We start from the raw sequence: 17,218 nt of genomic DNA, 5'->3' as shown, positions 1-17,218 counted from the left end.
TCTCTCTCTCTCTCTCTCTCTCTCTCTCTCTCTCTCTCTCTTTCTTTTGCTTATTAGCATGAACTTTCATATGCTATCAAATTGGACTTCCAAAGAATCCCAGGGTTCCATGGAATTCTTTGTTTTTATTTAAGATTTTATTGGGTAATTGGGGAGGGGAACAGTGTTGGGGAATTGGGGAAGGGAACCAGCCAAGATATTGCCCTTCAATCTTAGTTGTGGAGGGCGCAGCTAGCTCAGCTCCAAGTCCAGTCGCCATCGAGCTGCCTGTTGGCAGCTCAGGGCAGCTCAGCTCAAGGTACCGTGTTCAATCTTAGTTATGTGTGTGGGGGTGGGGGTGGGGGAGGGGCAGGGGAGTGAAGCCCACCACTCTATGTGGCAGTTGAACCAACAATCTTGTTGTTAGGAGCACGTGTTCTCACCAGCTGAGCCATCCTGCTGCCTATTGGCAGCTCAGTAGCAGCCCAGCTTGGGCGCAGCTCACTGGCCCATGTAGGAATCAAACCAGCGACCCTGTTGCACAGAGCTTGCGCTCTTAACCAACTGAGCCAGTCGGTCAGCCCCGTGGGATTCTTAATTATTGTAGAGAACAATAAGTAAGATCATGGCCTGTTGTCTACCATAAGTGGGAGTAACAGATAAGTGTCAGGCTTTGGAGCCAAGCAGATTTGGGTTCAAATCCCAGCTCTACCTCTTTGCTATCTGTGTCCCCTGGGAAAAGTCACTCACCCTTCCTGTACCTCAGATTCCACAACTATAAAAATGGAAATAGCCTTACTGGGTTGTCAGGAGCATTTTAAATGATATAATATTTGCAAAGGGCTTGTTCCTGTGTCTGGCACTTGTAAGTGCTCAATGATAACAACCATTGTTGTTATCAATAACAACAGGATATTATCAGGATAATAACAATGGTTGTTATCCTGAGAGCTGGACCATGGTGTTTCATTGCTAAATCAAATAATGGCAGCTTTCCAGCTAGCAGAAAAATAATGCTAATCCAGAAATTTACCATAATTTGATTTTTTCACATATTTTTCAGTAAGGAACCAAGAATGCGAAGGAATAATTAAACAGTAAATACAGTAATACCTTGGTTCGCGAGCATAATTCATTCCAGAAACTACTTGTATTGCGAGATATTGCTCGTTTACCATGTTAAAATGTATTAGAAATGTTTGCTCGTCTTGCGGAACACTTGCAAACTACGTTTCTCACAATCCAAGGTTTTACTGTACATATTAACCTGAAACTTGTAAGCAGCCAATCACGGTGTGCTTTTGGGTTTTTGTGTGTGACATTGGGTTCTTGTAGTTTTGACTTCGTGTTGCATACAGATAACATAGTGATTTTCTGCTAGAAGATTAAGTGTATTCACATTTGATTGTATTTGCCAAAAAGAACAGCCTTTTTCAAAAGATGTCATGACCTCCAGAAGCTTCCACCGGAACCAGGATGAGAATCAGTGGAACAGAGTGAATCGAGGGTGGGCAGGGTCAGGAGCCAGGTCTGGGTCATCTCTGCAGACCAGCTCATGGCCCAGTGAGGAATCACAGACAGGGCCCTCACAAGTCTTACCCTATCTTTGGCTGCCATCTGCTGTAAGGAGCTGTAGTGGGCAACCGCGTACTCCAGCAGGGCCCCAAACACGAAACTAAAGCAGATCCCCAGGTACACGTCGATGGCCTTTATGAAGCAGTTGGTGTTGGGAAGAGAAGTCCGGGACCCAATCATCAGTGTGGTCATTGACAATACAGTGGTCACTCCTGGGAAGACAGGTTGGCAGTGCCCCCACGTCACTGGCCAGTGACCCTCCCACCATCACCTGGCAGGCTGTCTCCATTCAGGGCTTGGCAAGGTGGGGACAGGTTTCAGAAATGGAACATGGCTCATTTTGAAAAATCTGGAACAGGGTTGATTTATCCACTTTGCTCAGATATGAATGATATGGTTTTCTAAATGTTTTGCCTTCTGTCTTCCCATTCAAAAGGGGTGTTCGGCATGCAAAATAACTTCATAAACCTTCCCCCCCCCCCCGTCACAACTCTCCCTCACCTGTCACTGGGAAGCAAAAGTTGAAAAATGCACTACTCCTAGAGTAATCTCTCCCTGTGTCTCTCTGTGTCTCTTTTTCTCTCTGTAAAAGAATCTCTCAAGAAGCCAACTCCTGAAACTGCCCTTCGATTGTCAATTAAAACAATGGTAGAAGGAAAGGAAAAAACAAAAGGACCCGATAACACAGTTCTTAGAAAACTCCTGTTGCTACTTACCAATGCAGGTTCTTGCAGGAACAGAATCTAGAGAGATCCAAAACGAAACCCAGGATAACACCACCAGGAAAGTAGAAGGAACATAGGTTTCCAAAATGAAATACAGGACATTCCTCCGAAGCTCAAATTGCAGGACCAATCGTGTATAATTTCCTGATAGGGTAAACAAGAGCTAGGAAATCACGTCTGCGCAGCAGAGTGGCTTCCCCTATGGGGTGTTTAATTCAGCTGTACTCACATTAAGCCATCTGTTATTCACCAACACCTAGTTCATTGTGAACTGTCTTTATAGTTTCATCGGAAGAAAATGCTCTTGTAAAGTGGGGTTTATAGGGGTGCTGATGCCCACCCCCATCCTTGGCTTGTGCCTTCCTCTATCATAGTATTCCTGCAGCACCCTAACTGCTGGTCACCTTGCCATCTACCTCACTAGACTGCGAGTCTCCTGGGGCCATGTCAGCACTGGGTGTGGAGCAGGTGCCAAGCCCAAACCCTGTTGCCCCACCACACTGCAAAGGGGTTCCTGGGCCCCAAAGGGATACAGTGGAGAACAAGTGATGTTTCTGACTTAGAATGCAACCCGGTTCTTTAGCTTTTGTGCAATTTTCCCACGAGTTACCTGTTTCCTGTTGCGATCTGGTGACTAAGGTGAAATACTGCTCGATGGTGTACTGAGCTAGCCGCAGATTCTCCAGCCCACGCACAGAGTCGTTGCCTCTCAGCCAGCTGAACTCCACGTCGTTTCCATCATAACCCCCTGGCAAGTCAAGCAGAGCCCTGGTCAGTGCAAGAAAGCAGCAGACTGAACTGGTCTGGGAAATGCTACACTATGGAGACAGCAGGAGCTCTGTTTTGATGGGGCTCAGTCCCTGGACGAGCCCATGCAAAGCTTGGCCTGACTTCTCAAGTGTAAGTGCGGTGCCCACTTAGAAGGAGATGGCCGGCTGGGGCTATTCCGTGCAGTAGAGAACTGGTTCTGTGCTGAGCACTGTATAGACCTGGTAGATGATAAGCCTCCCTTTTTTTCTAAATATTTATTGGACACATATGTGTCCCTGCTAGATATCGCCTTTCAGGACAGTCTGACCACTCTGACAATGTTCTCAGGGACTTCATAATTGGCCTGTTCATATTTCCATATTGGCATAAATTGGCAAAAACAAGACTCCAGCACTTGCAGCGGCCCCGTTGTAGATGGCTGTAAACATAGGCGTTTGAGAAATCTCAAAGCACTTTTACTAATATAGTTGATAATAACAATAATAGCTGCCTTTTATTAAACATTTATGTTAAGTCCTTTACACATTATGGCGCTAATGTTCTCAAAAACTTGCAAGGTAAGCATTTCTTTTTTTCTTTTACATTTTCTGAAATTGGGATAGTTCTTACAGTTGAGCTATACATGTAATATATATGTATGTATTATGTAGCACATTTTATATATATATATATATATATATATATACACACACACACATATAATTTACCATTTGACCCAGCATTCACTCCTAAGCACCTACCCAAGACAAATCAAATCATGTCCACAGCAGCATTGCTCATAACAGCTGAAAGGTGAAAATAAACCAGAGGGACTAGTACAGCTTGTATCATGTGTCTGGACTAACAAGGAATAAAGCAATAAAAAGTGAAGTACTGACACATGCGCCAACCTGTATGCACCTCAAAAACATTATATTGGGTTGTTGGAAAAGTCATGACGTATTTTTGCAACAAAAAACATAGAAAAAATACGTAATGCCTTTTCTGAGACCCCAATACTAAGTGAAAGAAGCCAGATGAAAAATACCACATACCATATTGGTCCCAGTTATAGAAATCTCCAGAAAAGGCAAATTCACAGAGACAGAAAGTAGATCAGCGGTTGCCAGGGGGCTGGTGGTGGCAACGGGAGTGACCACAAATGGGTACAGGGGTCTGTTTGGGTGATGGGGATGTTCTAACGGTGAAATGTGGCAGTGGTCGCACAAGTCAGCACACTTACCAAAAATCTTTGAATGGTACACTTAAACTGGGTGAATTTTATGGTAGGTAAATCTGCCTCAATAAGGCTGTTTAAAAAAATAACCCTTTGCGTCAAGTACTGTTATTTTTCCTATTTCACTGATGAGGAAACTGAGGCCCAGAGAAGTTAGTCCCCCACACCCAAAGTTACACAGCTAGTGTTGGGAAAGGCCCTGTGGTTCCGGTACCTGTGATCGTAAACACGGAACTATACACCTTTTTTCCCAGGCTACTGGGAAGAGGATGCCAGTGTGGGGACTAATCTTCTGTGGAACCTTAGTTTATGGAGTTCACTGTCCAGCTGTGGTTATCTCTCTCCTTTCATAGGGCGGAGAAGTAGGCATGAGCTCCTAGGGGGTTTCCAGGTAAAAACTGAGCTCCTAGGGGGTTCCCAGGTAACAACTACCTGTGGCCTTTTCCTTAGAAGCACTCCCAAATTTACTGGAATTAGCTGTCCAAAAAGGCCTCAGATGCCAAAGTAATAAAATATCTGAAAAAGTGAGTCATACCAGCCACTGCTTGGACACTTTGCTTTGTCAGGTGGTGTCAGTTCTTTTGTAGGAATGGCGTTCAGGAAAAAAAAAAAACCTTGCTGAGGTTTCTGTACCCAAATAACTGCTAATAAACATTCAGTGAAAGCTTCCTCTGCTCTTTGGGGATGGTATTTGTGCAAGCAGTGTGCTGAAGTTTCCAGGAGAATCTCACTCCTGGGATTTGAGATGAGAACAGCTACACGTGGAGGGCAATTACTTTTGCCATGTGGGGCTGAAAATGAGTTCTCATCTTGATAACCTCAAGTTTTATTCTGCCCCCAACAGCTGTACTGCTTCAAGAAGGTTTTGCATGCATTTAATCAATAAGGTAATTAATCTGCCCGTCTGAGTCTTTAATTAAATGTCTGCCTTTGAAAGAAAATGACTGCTGCCTTATCATGATTGTGCTTCTTAAATGATGGCCACTTGTGTCCTTATGCAAGAAGTGCCCGCTGGCCTCCAGCACTTGGCTCTAGTTTTTCCTCCTTATGTAAGCTGCGCCTTGATTCCTTGAGGACTCCTCTCTGTGGCACTGTTTTCCCAGGACACCTGTCACAGGTGCTACTTCCCCAAGTTTTGTGGGCATTTCCAAGGAACAATGGCTATTGTTCAGCTGTGCCATTTGTCACACACCGACTTGGAGTAACTGCTTGTTCTTCATCATAAGCAAATCCCCAGACTGCAGTTCAGATGCCCACTTGCTGGCATTACTGTGTTAAGCTTTATATATATATCAAACAATTGCTTTTAGAAGTTGGAAGCAGCTGTGCGGTAAACGTCAATGATTGCTTTATCTGTTAGCCATTTCTGATCTTTGCTGCGTTCCTTCTGGTTGCTAAGCCTTAGCAGATACTGAATCCAACTCCTAGTCCTACTGACCGCCATTTCCTTGGCTGTCTTGTCCACTCTTAGGTGGAAATATTTGGTGCCAATGCATAATGGTCCTCTCCAAAACATGAAATTTTGGAAAATTTGCCTTTGAGCGGTCTCTAAATCTCTCGGGACATACACTCAGAAGGGCCGAATCTGTTATCATCAGTGTCAGGAAAGGAAAGGCCTCTATGTCTAGGACGCTCTTCAGGAATACACAGATCTAAGTCACTCAGGAAAATCATCACGGGGGCCCTGCAGGATATATACTCACAGCTTTCCAGTTGCAACTGGCATGTCTGTGTGTCCATGGGGTATTTAGACAGGTCCATGTTACAGGCAACGGTCGTCGTGATTCTAAGAAAGGAAACATGGGTTCATTTCCGGAGTTACGAGGATGCTCACAGAGGTACACCTTCCCTTTTAAGGGCCATTCTAAGTAGACTTTCACCTTGGCTCCTACAGTGAACGTGTGACTGGGAGCCTGCATTTCTGAGGTTTTCTGTGCTAAGTGATCCCTGTGACATTCGGTGAAAGCTGGGGTCCAGAATGGAGGCAGCTGGAATGTTGGCACTTCAGAAGCAAACATACAACAATATCGCAGAACAGAATCACTCACTGGCTGGTCTGAGATGCTTTTACATCCGGTTGTAAAATTTCATCTTCATGACAAACCGTGAGGAGCTAGAGCAGAGATCACTGTCACTACGTAGGGTCAGCATTTGACAACAGGCTTAGGTTCACACAGCTCTCAGTGGCAGGGCTGGGGCTGGGTTCTGAAGGTCCCTGCATCCTGGGTGGGGTGGGGGGAGGGGTCAGCTTGCAGAGGAAGCAGAGGGCATGGAAGGATGCCAGGTGCTGTGGCTGCTAAGGGCCAACACCCAGAGACGTTCGATTAAATGTCAGTTAAGCCCTGACAGTGGAGATTTCAATTGGCAGGCCTTTATCTCCCTTTTTCTTCAGTGTCACATGGTTTTATTAGGCTCCTTTATTTATTGAGCTGGGTGCTTGGGGAAAGTGGAAATGATTATGGCTGGTGCCACCTATAGGAAGCTCACCTCCTTGAAGGCAGATAGAGACTAACAACCGCCGCCGTTTACCAAGGGCTTACAGGAGCCAGTCCCTGGGCTCAGTGCTTTGCGTGCATTATCTCTTTGAATTTCTGTAACTGCTTTCTGAGGTAGGAAATATTATTATTCTCCTTTTGCTGCCGAGAAAACTGAGGCTCAGAGCGTCAAGTACCTTGCCTAAAGCCACAGAGCAGAGACTTGTCCCCAAATCTGTCTGACTCTAGAGCCAGGCTATTAACCCTCATCCATTGTACACAACAGACTGTGTTATGTGCCGTGACACAGACACAGACACACACACACACACATGCACACACACATGCATGTACACATGCTGTGGGAGCCTGGGGAAGGGGGACATGAATGTTGATTGGAGTTGGGTTCCAGGAAGAGGTCCAATTAGGGTTCTTGAAAGAGGAGTTGGGGTTTGGGCTGGTCTTTGCAAAATTCAGTGCAGCTGAGTGTCAGATGAATAACCCAGAAATTCAGTGTATTGGTTAGCTCAGTCTTTGTTTTATAACTTCAGCCTCTTACTGGGCTTGAAGATTAGCCCCATGAATATTTGTTTCCAGGCCCTCTCCCCAAGGGCTCTGGGAAAATTAGGTTTGCACAGCCCTTGCACAGCCCTTGTACACGCTGCAGTGAGCCTCTCCCATGGAAGACCTCCTGCAGCATATAGGGGGCACCTTTCCTGTTCTGAACAACTAGTGGCTTGATGAACAGCTGGGTGGGAGGATCTTTTGGCCTCAGGGATTTGGAGAAGGGGCAACGGGGGAGCCCTTGGCTACGGGTGGCAGAGACCTTGGGGCCCTGCGCTTTGATTCTTGTACAAAAACAACTCAGACACGTGCAGATGCATTCTGGACCTATCCCAGCCCCACTGAGCCCCACAAAAGGAAAGTTCCTTGCATGGACCTCTCCGTTTGCTCTTGCTGTCCCCCCCCTTACATCTTCACTTACTAACTTCCTTTTGCTCTGTAAGCCTCAGCTCAGAGTCCTGTGAAAACATCCTCTGACATCACCCAAAACACTGACCTACTCCCCTCCTTGGGCCCCTATCGCCCTGGACTCCATTGCTTTTGTGTCTGTGTCAGGACAATGTCTTGTTTGCTCTGTACCCTCGGTGTCCAGCACAGGGCCTGGCACAGAGCCATCGTTCAGTAGATGCTCGTTGAACCACACTGAATGGAGAGAGGGTCCTTCTGTTAACGGGACAAGGGTCTAAGAAGGCAGGAGCATGGGAAGGGTGGGACCTCAGCGTGGTTATCTGAGTGCTGGTCAGACCTACTCAAGATGCACCTCTGTCTTTTTTCCAGCTGTTTCCCCTCCACCCAGGAAGTCGCAGGTGCCCAGTTACCTGAGAGCATATAGGACGGTGCCATTGGAGAAGAGGCGGATGAGCCTGTTTCCCACCGTGACCTCATGGAGGAAGGATTTCTTGGACTCCACTATGTACGTGTCCGGCACCCAGAGGAACTCCACAAGGCGGGCATCCAGAGTGACGCTCTTGTTACCTTCAAACACCAGCCGCGGGTCCGTCCAGCGCTGTCTGAGGTAGATGGTGGCTGTGTAGTCCTGAGGGCGACCCAGGGTGTAAACATGGATGGGGAGAGAAAGGTTCCAAAATCGGAAAGGGTCAAGCCTGCCTCCTACCTCCACTTAGGTCAAGAGTACATAGCATAGTAGACACTGGTGAGTAAAGTTTGTCTTGGGGCAGCGGCCGTAAGAGAACAAAGCACCTTATTTATTCTAGGTGATGACGCCCACCGCCTAAGGGGGACCCCAAAGGAGCATGCTCAGGGCCTAACTTACTTGTCCCCGACCACACTGGCCCCGCCAAACTGCTGAAGGTTTCGGTGGACTGAGTGTTTAGGTTGTCTAGGATTTACACTGAATGCGCAGTGGGCCCACCACAGTGGACGCAAACTGCCCTGAGTGTCAACTGGTCTGTAACATGTTCTCTAAGTGGTTGAAAGCAGAACCGTGATTGTCGGTTTTGATCAGCTTGTCTTCCTCTCTGCGAGGGACCGTGTGCAAGTCAGGCTTCCCCGCAGCACTTTCATTCTTTGCCCCAATTGCAATCCCTCACCAAATGTACCCACCCCTACTTTTTCCCCTCTGAACCCACTTTCCTCCTGCTACCCAAAAGACCTGTGTTATAGGAATCTTCCACGGTCTTGAGTTTTGGGGGTAGGTCCCCACCTTCTGCCACTCCAAATGCAGGGGGGGCTGTAAGTCTTTTTCTGTTTCTGAGGAGCTACAAAGTGTATCCCCAGTAAACACGAGAGGGACTCCTGGGGTGGAAGATGAAGGGGCCACACTTACCATGTTACTCTCTGAAATACTAGAAATACTTGCAATGTCCAGAGTCAAGGCTATCTGAACTGGTTCTCCTGATTGAAGAAAAAAAACAGAAAGGCGTCCGTAGAAACACTAACAGATGGTTTCCCAACGCTACATTAGCGTACTTTTTTTTTAAATTCGAAAATTGCAAAAGTAACACTTGCCTATCGGAAAATTGTAAATTCTCTAGAAGTGTCGAAAGTCCAAGTTTAATTTCTGTCCTCCCCCCTCAGGAGGAGCCATTGTGCAGCGTGTGCCTCCCTTTTGTATGGAAAACAGTGTACAAATATATAGTTCACTTAATATATAGGAGAGACCACACTGTGTTCGTTGGTGCGCATTTTAAAGCGCATAGTAGTGCTTGCTACTTCATACCTAGGGGATGTTTCTTGTGCTCCGTGCAAGGCATTAATCATTTAGGGACGTAATGGAGATTGGGAACTTGTGCACAAATATGTTTTCCCCCTCAGTGAAGTAAGTTTGCCACAAGATGGCATTCAAGACTGTGCCTGGTTGAGCTCGCTCACCTCCTGACACTTTCCTCCTCTTCCTTTATTCTTCGGGAACCCTAAGCTATTTAGAATTCCAGAACCTTCCCCACTTGGTCTGGTGTACAGAGGTTAGGCCTCGGTCCTGGAGTTTTGGCAAATGGGCCGAACCCCTAAGAGTTCCAGTCTTAGCTCTTGGGACTGAGGCCTCGGACCCCCATTCTTGGAAGCCAGGCCAGGCCGGGATGTTTCCTCCTCCTTAGATTGGAGATGTGGAAGGAAAGCCCAAAAGTCAGAAAGATGTGAGTGTGATCTCAGCTCGGTGGCCTGGGAAAAGTGACCAAACCTGTCATAGCTGCAGCTTTCTCTCCCGTAAGTGGGGATAATGTCAGTGACCCCATAGGGTCAAATAGATGAGGCGTATGATGGCTCCTTTGCAAGGTGGTGGCAGGAGGGGGTGCACCTAAAGCGCTTGCCCAGCTGGGCATCCAAAAGCTGCTCAGAAATCGTTATCTGTACAAGCTGCCAGCATGGTGTCTGTACGTAATAATAGGCACTCCGTAAATGGCATTTGCCTTCCTTTCCTCCTCTCTTCCGTCATCCTAGCTAGTTCTGGAAAAGGAACAACTCGCTCACCAGGTTCATAGGTGCAATAGCATTCACTCACGATTAATAGTGGGGCTGCCTCAGGGGACTGTGACAATGCATTAACCAGGAAGAGGCGAGGCAGAATTAAAAGAAGCTTAAAAACATCGAATCAGTGGCCACCAGACAAAGCCACCTAATTAACTGAAGGAAAGCAAGCCATAGAATATAGGTGGGAATTTGGAAATGGTGTTTTAGAACCAGTGCAATTAAAGAATAACTAAGTTAATACTTGTTATTGATACTTGGTAGAAAAGGGGGGGATCTTGGAGGGCAGGCTCTGGAAGGTGCTGAAGGAGTGTGGTGCTAGGTGGCTTTCTGTCCCTCCAGGCAGCAGGGAGAAGCTGGGAGTCACAGTGTTTGGATCCCACGCCAGCCACTCCGTAGCTGTGTGACCTTGAGCAAATTGCTAAACCCCTCTGTGCTACAGTTTCTCACCTATAAAATAGAGCTCCTAGTGCCTACCAGCAAGGGTTGGGCTGGGAAGGTTAAAGGATCTCTTTTCAGTGCCTGGAACCCAGTGGGGAGTGGGTCACTGCTATTGCCCTCCCTGAGGCATGTGGAGAATGGAGAACACACTGTTTAGTTTAGGTTTTTGTTTAGTTTCTTTCTAGATGGTCTAGTCCAGGCCTTGGCTCAGTTGCTGTTTTTATGGGCCAGCGCTCGTCCTCTTCCCCTTGAGTTATTTAATAGAAAAGCTGTGCCACCAGAGGGCAGCTTTCTCCCAGGAAAGAGGTCAAAGCCATTTCCTGGGCAGTGTTCACTAGAGCTTGCTGGCAAAGTTGTACTTTGTCTATCTCAAAAAATCCTACGGACGTCTTTTCTCTTAAGGACCTCAGGGTTGTAGAACCTGGGTGGACAGACATCACAAGAAACAATGGCCCCTCCATGGGCCTCCAGGCTGCCACGGGGATGGAGGTTCCTTTAGGAGGCCAAGTGCCGAAAGGCACAAAAAAGGTTTTGGGGTTGTGGTTTTTGACTGAAGACCCCTTGCCCTGTTTTCACCCCAGGAGGATCTGGGCCTCACATCCCCGTGGGCCCACCCCAGGTTCAGAATGAGCACCTGGCCCGAGCACCTACATTTTGTTGACCAGTAAACAGGCAACAAGGGCAGTGTCTTGGCCTAACTGTCTGGAATTTGGGCGGCAGAGAAATGAATGGGTGTGCAGACTCACATGCTTATTGTTAGTGGTCGGTGGGCCTGGGAAAACCAGGGGAGGTTGAAGCCTGTCTAGATCTCTTAACTAAGGACCTCAAATCCTAATTGTTTGGCCATGAACATGCATCTCAGATCTCTTACTGAGGGGTGTAATTGACTGAGGGCCCCAGCGGCTGTGCTCTGAAATCCACGACCGCATTTGCCCTAAGGCCACCCTTCCTATGCCAGCACCCCACCAGTGACTGAGGGCCACAGGGGTGCTAAGGCAGACCTGTCCTTGAAGGTACAGAGATGGGAGACACCTCTGAAGGCAGCCTTTCCAAACACGCTCAGAACGGCGCTGCTGTCCAAGACACCGCCACCCAACCTTCCTTCCCCGACCCTCTATTTCCCTGGGGTCAGCCCTGTACTGCAGCCTGATAACTCGCGAGCTTCCCTCTTTTCCCGCCCCATATTCCCTCAGATATTGTCCAAATAAATGTGTTGCACAGATACTCCCCTCTCAGCGTCTGCTCCTCAGAGGACCTGGACTAACTCGCTAATCCTTGATCTAACCAGAGACTTTTATCACCTACAGGGAAGAGCAGGAAGGAAAAGGGACTAAAATAGGCTGAAAACCTGATGATATGACAGGCACTATGCTTAGGTTTACTCACTCCACCTCATTCAGTCCTCCCTCTGAGGTGGGTGACATGTCCCCAAGTTACAGAAAGGAAAGCTTAGCTTCCTGAGGCCCAGGCAGCTAATTTGCCTGCCAAGCAGTACAGCCAGGAGACAAACTCAGGTTTTTTCAAGTCCAAGGCTCTTTCTACTGCTTTCCACTCTATGTGATGAGACATTAGAGACCACCTTGGTTCAATCTTGCGTTTTATAACTGGAGACTGAGGCCCTGTGTAGAGGTGTGCGGTGGGCTCATTTCCTCCCTCCTTGCCTCTTCCTTTCAACAACATTAATTGGCCACTTACTATACGTTAAGCACTGCGCTGCTGCTGGGTTTACTGAGGTAAATAGAGCAAGATCTTCGCAGTTGCTGCAGCCTAGAACTGAGACGGACATCAAACCAGCGACAGTGATGGTATCAGTAGGTCATGGCTGTGATGTGGAGGTATGTTCAAAATAAAGTGTGAAGAAAGGGGACGGGGGCCTGGCGGAACCCAGGAAGGCTTCTCAGAGGAGGAAGCTTTTGCTCTGAGAAGTGAAGGAAAATTGGCATTTTATCAGGAAGTCAGGTTGGAAGAAGCCTTTCTTGGCAGATAAACGGTCTCAGCAAAGGCATGGAGCCCAAGAGAGGCCAAGGAATCAGGGAGCGTTTGGGGCACACTCATGGAAAGGAGCTGGGGGAGATGAAACTGGAGCTAGACGGAGGCTGAGCTGGGAAGGACCTGGTATGCCAACCAGAGGGCCCTGGACTCTGTACTGACAATGCTGGGACACAGCAGATATTCTCATCAGGCAAAGGACCCAGGCAGGTAGCTCATGGTGGGGGGGCAGAGTGGAGGTTAGCCTCGAGGGGGCAGGCTGAAGGCAGGAAGACCAGGTGGAATGGTCCTGGGGAGACATGGTGAGTTCCTTGAATAATGATGCTGGACGTGGAGGCAGAAGGAAGACAGCATGTGAGAGGTCGTTAGGGGGCTCTAGTAAGCTGCTCAGTGGGGAGGGCTATTTCTTTATCCTGCAGGTGGAGAGATAAAGTGCTTTCTCCCAGGTGGTGTGAAAAATCACCGGCGGTTGTCCTCATCCATCATTGCCAGTCCTTACCAGGCTGCAGATCAGAAAATGGGGTCAGCTAAACCCCCCTGAAACCCACCTCTGCTCCTAGACTTTCGAATTGATGTCCTGGACAAAAAGGATGACCTACCGCCAAAATTGGGCCTGAGAAATTTGTTATATCCTACAGTGAGATTCTCAAAGCCAGGCAGGGAGAGCTTGTCACTTCTGCCGACCTCCACGTTGAACTGATTCCCCTGACTGCACATCCTGGAAAGAAAAACAGGTTTCAGTGCATGTTTGTTTGTGTGAACAAAGCTGTGTACACACACGCATGAGCTTGGGTTTGCATGTATGTGGTTTGCATGTATGTGGCTGTGCCCATGGGTCAGCAGTGACTTTCGCTAAGAGAAACCTGAGTTTGAGCTGCTGAATTAATGCCCCTCTCCCACTGCATTTTATATCACCAGTTGTCACGTTGTGGTAATCTGGGAGCCCTCCAAATGTCTTCCCCCAATACGCGAGGGGTTTGTCCATGCATGGCCATTTTGGAAGGTTGAGTTCTCCAGACAGAATAAATGGCAGGAAGTTGCCTTGTCCCGGAGGGTCAGGGAGGTGAATGGACTAGGTTTTGTCTTGCCATTGGTAAGCAGGAAGCACTGCCAGCACCCGCCCACCACATGCATCTACAAAGAGCAATTCAAACCAAGGCCACTGTGGGGTAGCAGAGCTCACCTTCCAGCGAAGAGGCTCAGACACAGGAAGGTCAAGTGGAGACCGTTTCTCATGTTGAGAAGCTGCTTGTGCAGAGAGAGGCTGAAGTAGGAATCACCTGGGGAAACAGACAGGGCAGGTGGGAGGCAGACACCCCAAAGGCTCAGCTCCTCTCAGCCCAGCGTCTCCATCCTGTGGGTCGTCAGTGGCAGCATTTTGTCCACAGGTGTGGGGAGCAGCCTCCTTCCTCACCTGCGGGTACAGCTCTGGCTTCCGGAATGACGTCATTTTGGAGAATCACATTTTAAATCCAACCCAAATAAAGGCCGAGACCTTATTTAGGGAGTGGCTTGCCAGCCAGCATGGTGGGCCAGAAATGCAGCTGGTCCACCCTGTCCTCAGCTCCAAGGCTGTCCTGACCTTGTCCCACCTTTGCCAGGAAGGACACCCCTAATTATACGCTCACCCTGACCATGCCAGATGTTCCCTTTTTTACCTGAGGACCTGGGCCCATTAAGCAGGCCATGCAGACAGGATGAAAACTTCCCAAACACCTTCCATGGGCCAGTGAATGAGTTAGGTGCCTCCCCACAGACTGTCTCACTCCATCCTCGAATGGCCTCGTAAGGTGGGCAGGTTCACCCCTGCACAGGCAGACCTTTGCTTACATGCTTCACTTTATTGCACTTCATAGATGGGGTATTTCTATTTTTTTACAAATCGAAGGCAAGGCCCTCCACCAGTAAAAAGATTTTGGCTTGCTTTATTGTGATACTGGCTCTGTTGAGGTGGTCTGGACCCAAAGTCTTAATATCCCTGAGGTGGGCCTGGATTGCAGAGAGGAAACAGCTCGTGGAAAGGTCTCTGTGCTCGTGAATGTCAGAGGAGAGTCTGAACCCAGGGCTGGCGACCTCACTGCCCAGTGCTCTCCTTCTTTGTCTGTCTGAGGACACTGGCTGCTCTGCCAACCTCCCGGCCTCCTCCCTGGGAGTTCTGAGGTCATCAGCTGCTTTGGGTGGGCACTGTGCATGGCGAGGACGTCAGGGGAGGCAGGCATGGCCCAGGGGCCTGGCCTGCTCGCCAATGAGAGCTGCTGTCAGAGAGCAGCAGGCAGCCAGGCAGGCAGGCCTGTGACCTGTCACGGTCATGCTGGTGACAGCAGAGTGGGGGTTCTGTTCCCAGGCAGGCCCAGGTGGACTGTCCCACCTCTGCGGTTACCTCTGTGAACCAGGCCACTTTCCAGAATCCAGCCATTCTGGGGCTTTGGGTGTGATTCAGCCATTACTTAACTAATAGTATTTTACTTACAAAAAAGTACATGCTCATTGTAGAAACGAAAAGAAGATAGAAATGTGTAAAGTTAAAGGTGTAAGTTTCAATGGTGTGTCAATGTACTTCATCGATTTAACAAATGTTGATAAGTGAGGAAGGCTGCTAGGCTTGTGTGGGGGGCTCAGAATTGCTGTGAACCTAAAACTTCTCTACAAGACAGTCTATTAAAAAAATGTAAGTCCCCCCCTCACTTCTCTCTAGTCTCATACCTCCAAGATAACCACTGTCAACAGCTGTCTTATTCATGTAAACACACGTGTATTTATATACACATATATTTTTGCATGAAGAAAAAAATTGAAAAAGAAAAGTGGGGTGATAGCATGCATTTATTTTGCTATTTACTTTTTTGGCTTAATAATATTAGCAATCATTTTTGAACTAATTTAATGCATGCTTGCACTGTGCTAAGAACCCCTTGAATCCTTATAAATCTTTGAAGTAATTACTACCATTCTCTTCCTTGTACAAATGAAAAAGCTGAGGCTTAGGGAGGTTAAGAAACAGTCCCAAGGTGAGGGATGGCATCAAACCCGGACAAGCAGACTCAATCACCTTGAATCACTGCACCTGACGCACACTGCCCCCCAATGTCAGCGTCACTGTCCCATGTCAGTTCCCGTAGACCTGCCTCATTCTCTGCCAGGTATTTCATGAGATAAACATACCAACATTTATATAGAGCACATGTCCTATTTATGAATACTGTTATTTCCACATTTGTTACTGTTACAAACCAGTGATGAACATCTGTGCACAGACACAAGCTCCTAGAATTCTGCTCTCCGGCGTGTTTCTCTACCTCAGCCCTTTCCTTCTCACTCATCAAAAATTCCAGCCATAGAAAAACCATTTTCAATCCACCAATGATCATCTCAAAACCTTCTCCCTTTAGTCCTTCTCCCCAATCCCTGTCTACCCCGCTGTCCCCAGCACCAAGTTTAAGAGGGTGCGCGGAGTGGCTCCCTCCATCCCTTCACTGCCTTCTCCAAAGGTTTACCGAGCTCCTCCTGTGAATGAATTAGCTTGAACTTGATTCAGACACTTCTGAATCATTTAACTTCTCAGAGCCTCAGTGTTCCCATCTGACAAATGAGAGTAGAAAGTATTTGGTAACATTAGTTTCCATTCTCCTCCCCGTTCTGTGTCTTCCTTGGGGACTTCAGTGACCCCACTGGTTCTGAGAACCCAAATCTCAAGCTCTTTCTAATATAGCCCCGTGCTGCCCCCTAGGGTCTGAGTTGACTAGAGTGTCGTTTTGAGGGTACTCAGTTTGGCATCTCCTCGGGAAGGACAGGGTCAGACCCAGGACGTCAGGGTCATCTGGGTGTCTGATGGCACCTTTTCCCGGACTGGCCCTGAGAAGCGGAGGGAATTCCACCCCCGTTCCCAGAATCTCCATCACACAAACACTGTGAACCCCGGGCTTCTCCTTCCTCGTCAGGCACTGTCCCCTGCCATCAGTCACTGCAGCACAGACAGAATCATTTGATCAGAAGCCGGAGTGGAGCCGAAATTAGCTTGAGGTGAGGAGAGGCATTACTGCCGTGGGGCCTCCTTAAGAAAATTACAGAAGGTGAAGTGTGGCCCTGGTGGCGGAGACACCTGTGGCTCTAGCGTCAGACAGAAGGAGCTCTAATCTTGGTTCTGCCCCTTGCTCTGAGATTGTATTACTTCTCCTTGAGATTTAGTTTGCGCCACTGTAAAATGGGATAGGAATCAGCAGATCTTCAGGCCATCAGGAGACCTGATACAAAGTAGGTGCTCAGCAAATACAGGCCCTGCCCCCTCCCCTCAGCCCCAGCAAGCTTGTATTTGGATACTGTTTCCTCTCCTCCCTCCAAGCCCCAGAAGGGCCCAACAGTTAGTTCCCTTACCAGGCAGCTGCCAGGGCTGTGTTAGGGCAGGTCCTTTGGGCCTTCAGGCCAGGCTTTCAGGCAGGGCATGGTCTTCTGGGTCCCCGAGATTCTCCCCATCCTCAGCTCTGACCTCTTGGATGCCAGCACACAGCCACTCTCTGATGGAGTGACTCTCTCAGTGAGAAAGAGAGAACTGCCTGGCCGGC

General features: G+C 48.2%; 1 protein-coding gene across 2 annotated transcripts in view; it reads right to left on the bottom strand.

Moving 5' to 3' along the window:
- GABRP (gamma-aminobutyric acid type A receptor subunit pi) overlaps positions 1-17,218 on the bottom strand; it is a 33,247-nt gene extending 16,029 nt beyond the window's left edge. The window contains exons 1-9 of one of the 2 annotated variants that reach the window (XM_019635928.1): positions 17,031-17,216; positions 13,843-13,939; positions 13,259-13,377; positions 9,091-9,158; positions 8,123-8,340; positions 5,970-6,052; positions 2,890-3,027; positions 2,271-2,423; positions 1,579-1,766 (exon numbers count right to left, since the gene is read on the bottom strand). In XM_019635928.1, coding sequence (XP_019491473.1) covers positions 1,579-1,766; positions 2,271-2,423; positions 2,890-3,027; positions 5,970-6,052; positions 8,123-8,340; positions 9,091-9,158; positions 13,259-13,377; positions 13,843-13,895 — 1,020 coding nt within the window. In that variant the 5' untranslated portion in view covers positions 13,896-13,939; positions 17,031-17,216. Of the gene's footprint in view, positions 1-1,578; positions 1,767-2,270; positions 2,424-2,889; positions 3,028-5,969; positions 6,053-8,122; positions 8,341-9,090; positions 9,159-13,258; positions 13,378-13,842; positions 13,940-17,030 lie in introns of both variants that reach the window. The other variant, XM_019635929.1, reaches the window with a different exon arrangement.

This window comes from Hipposideros armiger, unplaced genomic scaffold, assembly GCF_001890085.2.
Source record: "Hipposideros armiger isolate ML-2016 unplaced genomic scaffold, ASM189008v1 scaffold_25, whole genome shotgun sequence".
Classification (NCBI taxonomy): domain Eukaryota; kingdom Metazoa; phylum Chordata; class Mammalia; order Chiroptera; family Hipposideridae; genus Hipposideros; species Hipposideros armiger.
Note: the sequence above shows the minus strand (reverse complement) of the source record. Positions and strands in the feature narration are given on the sequence as shown.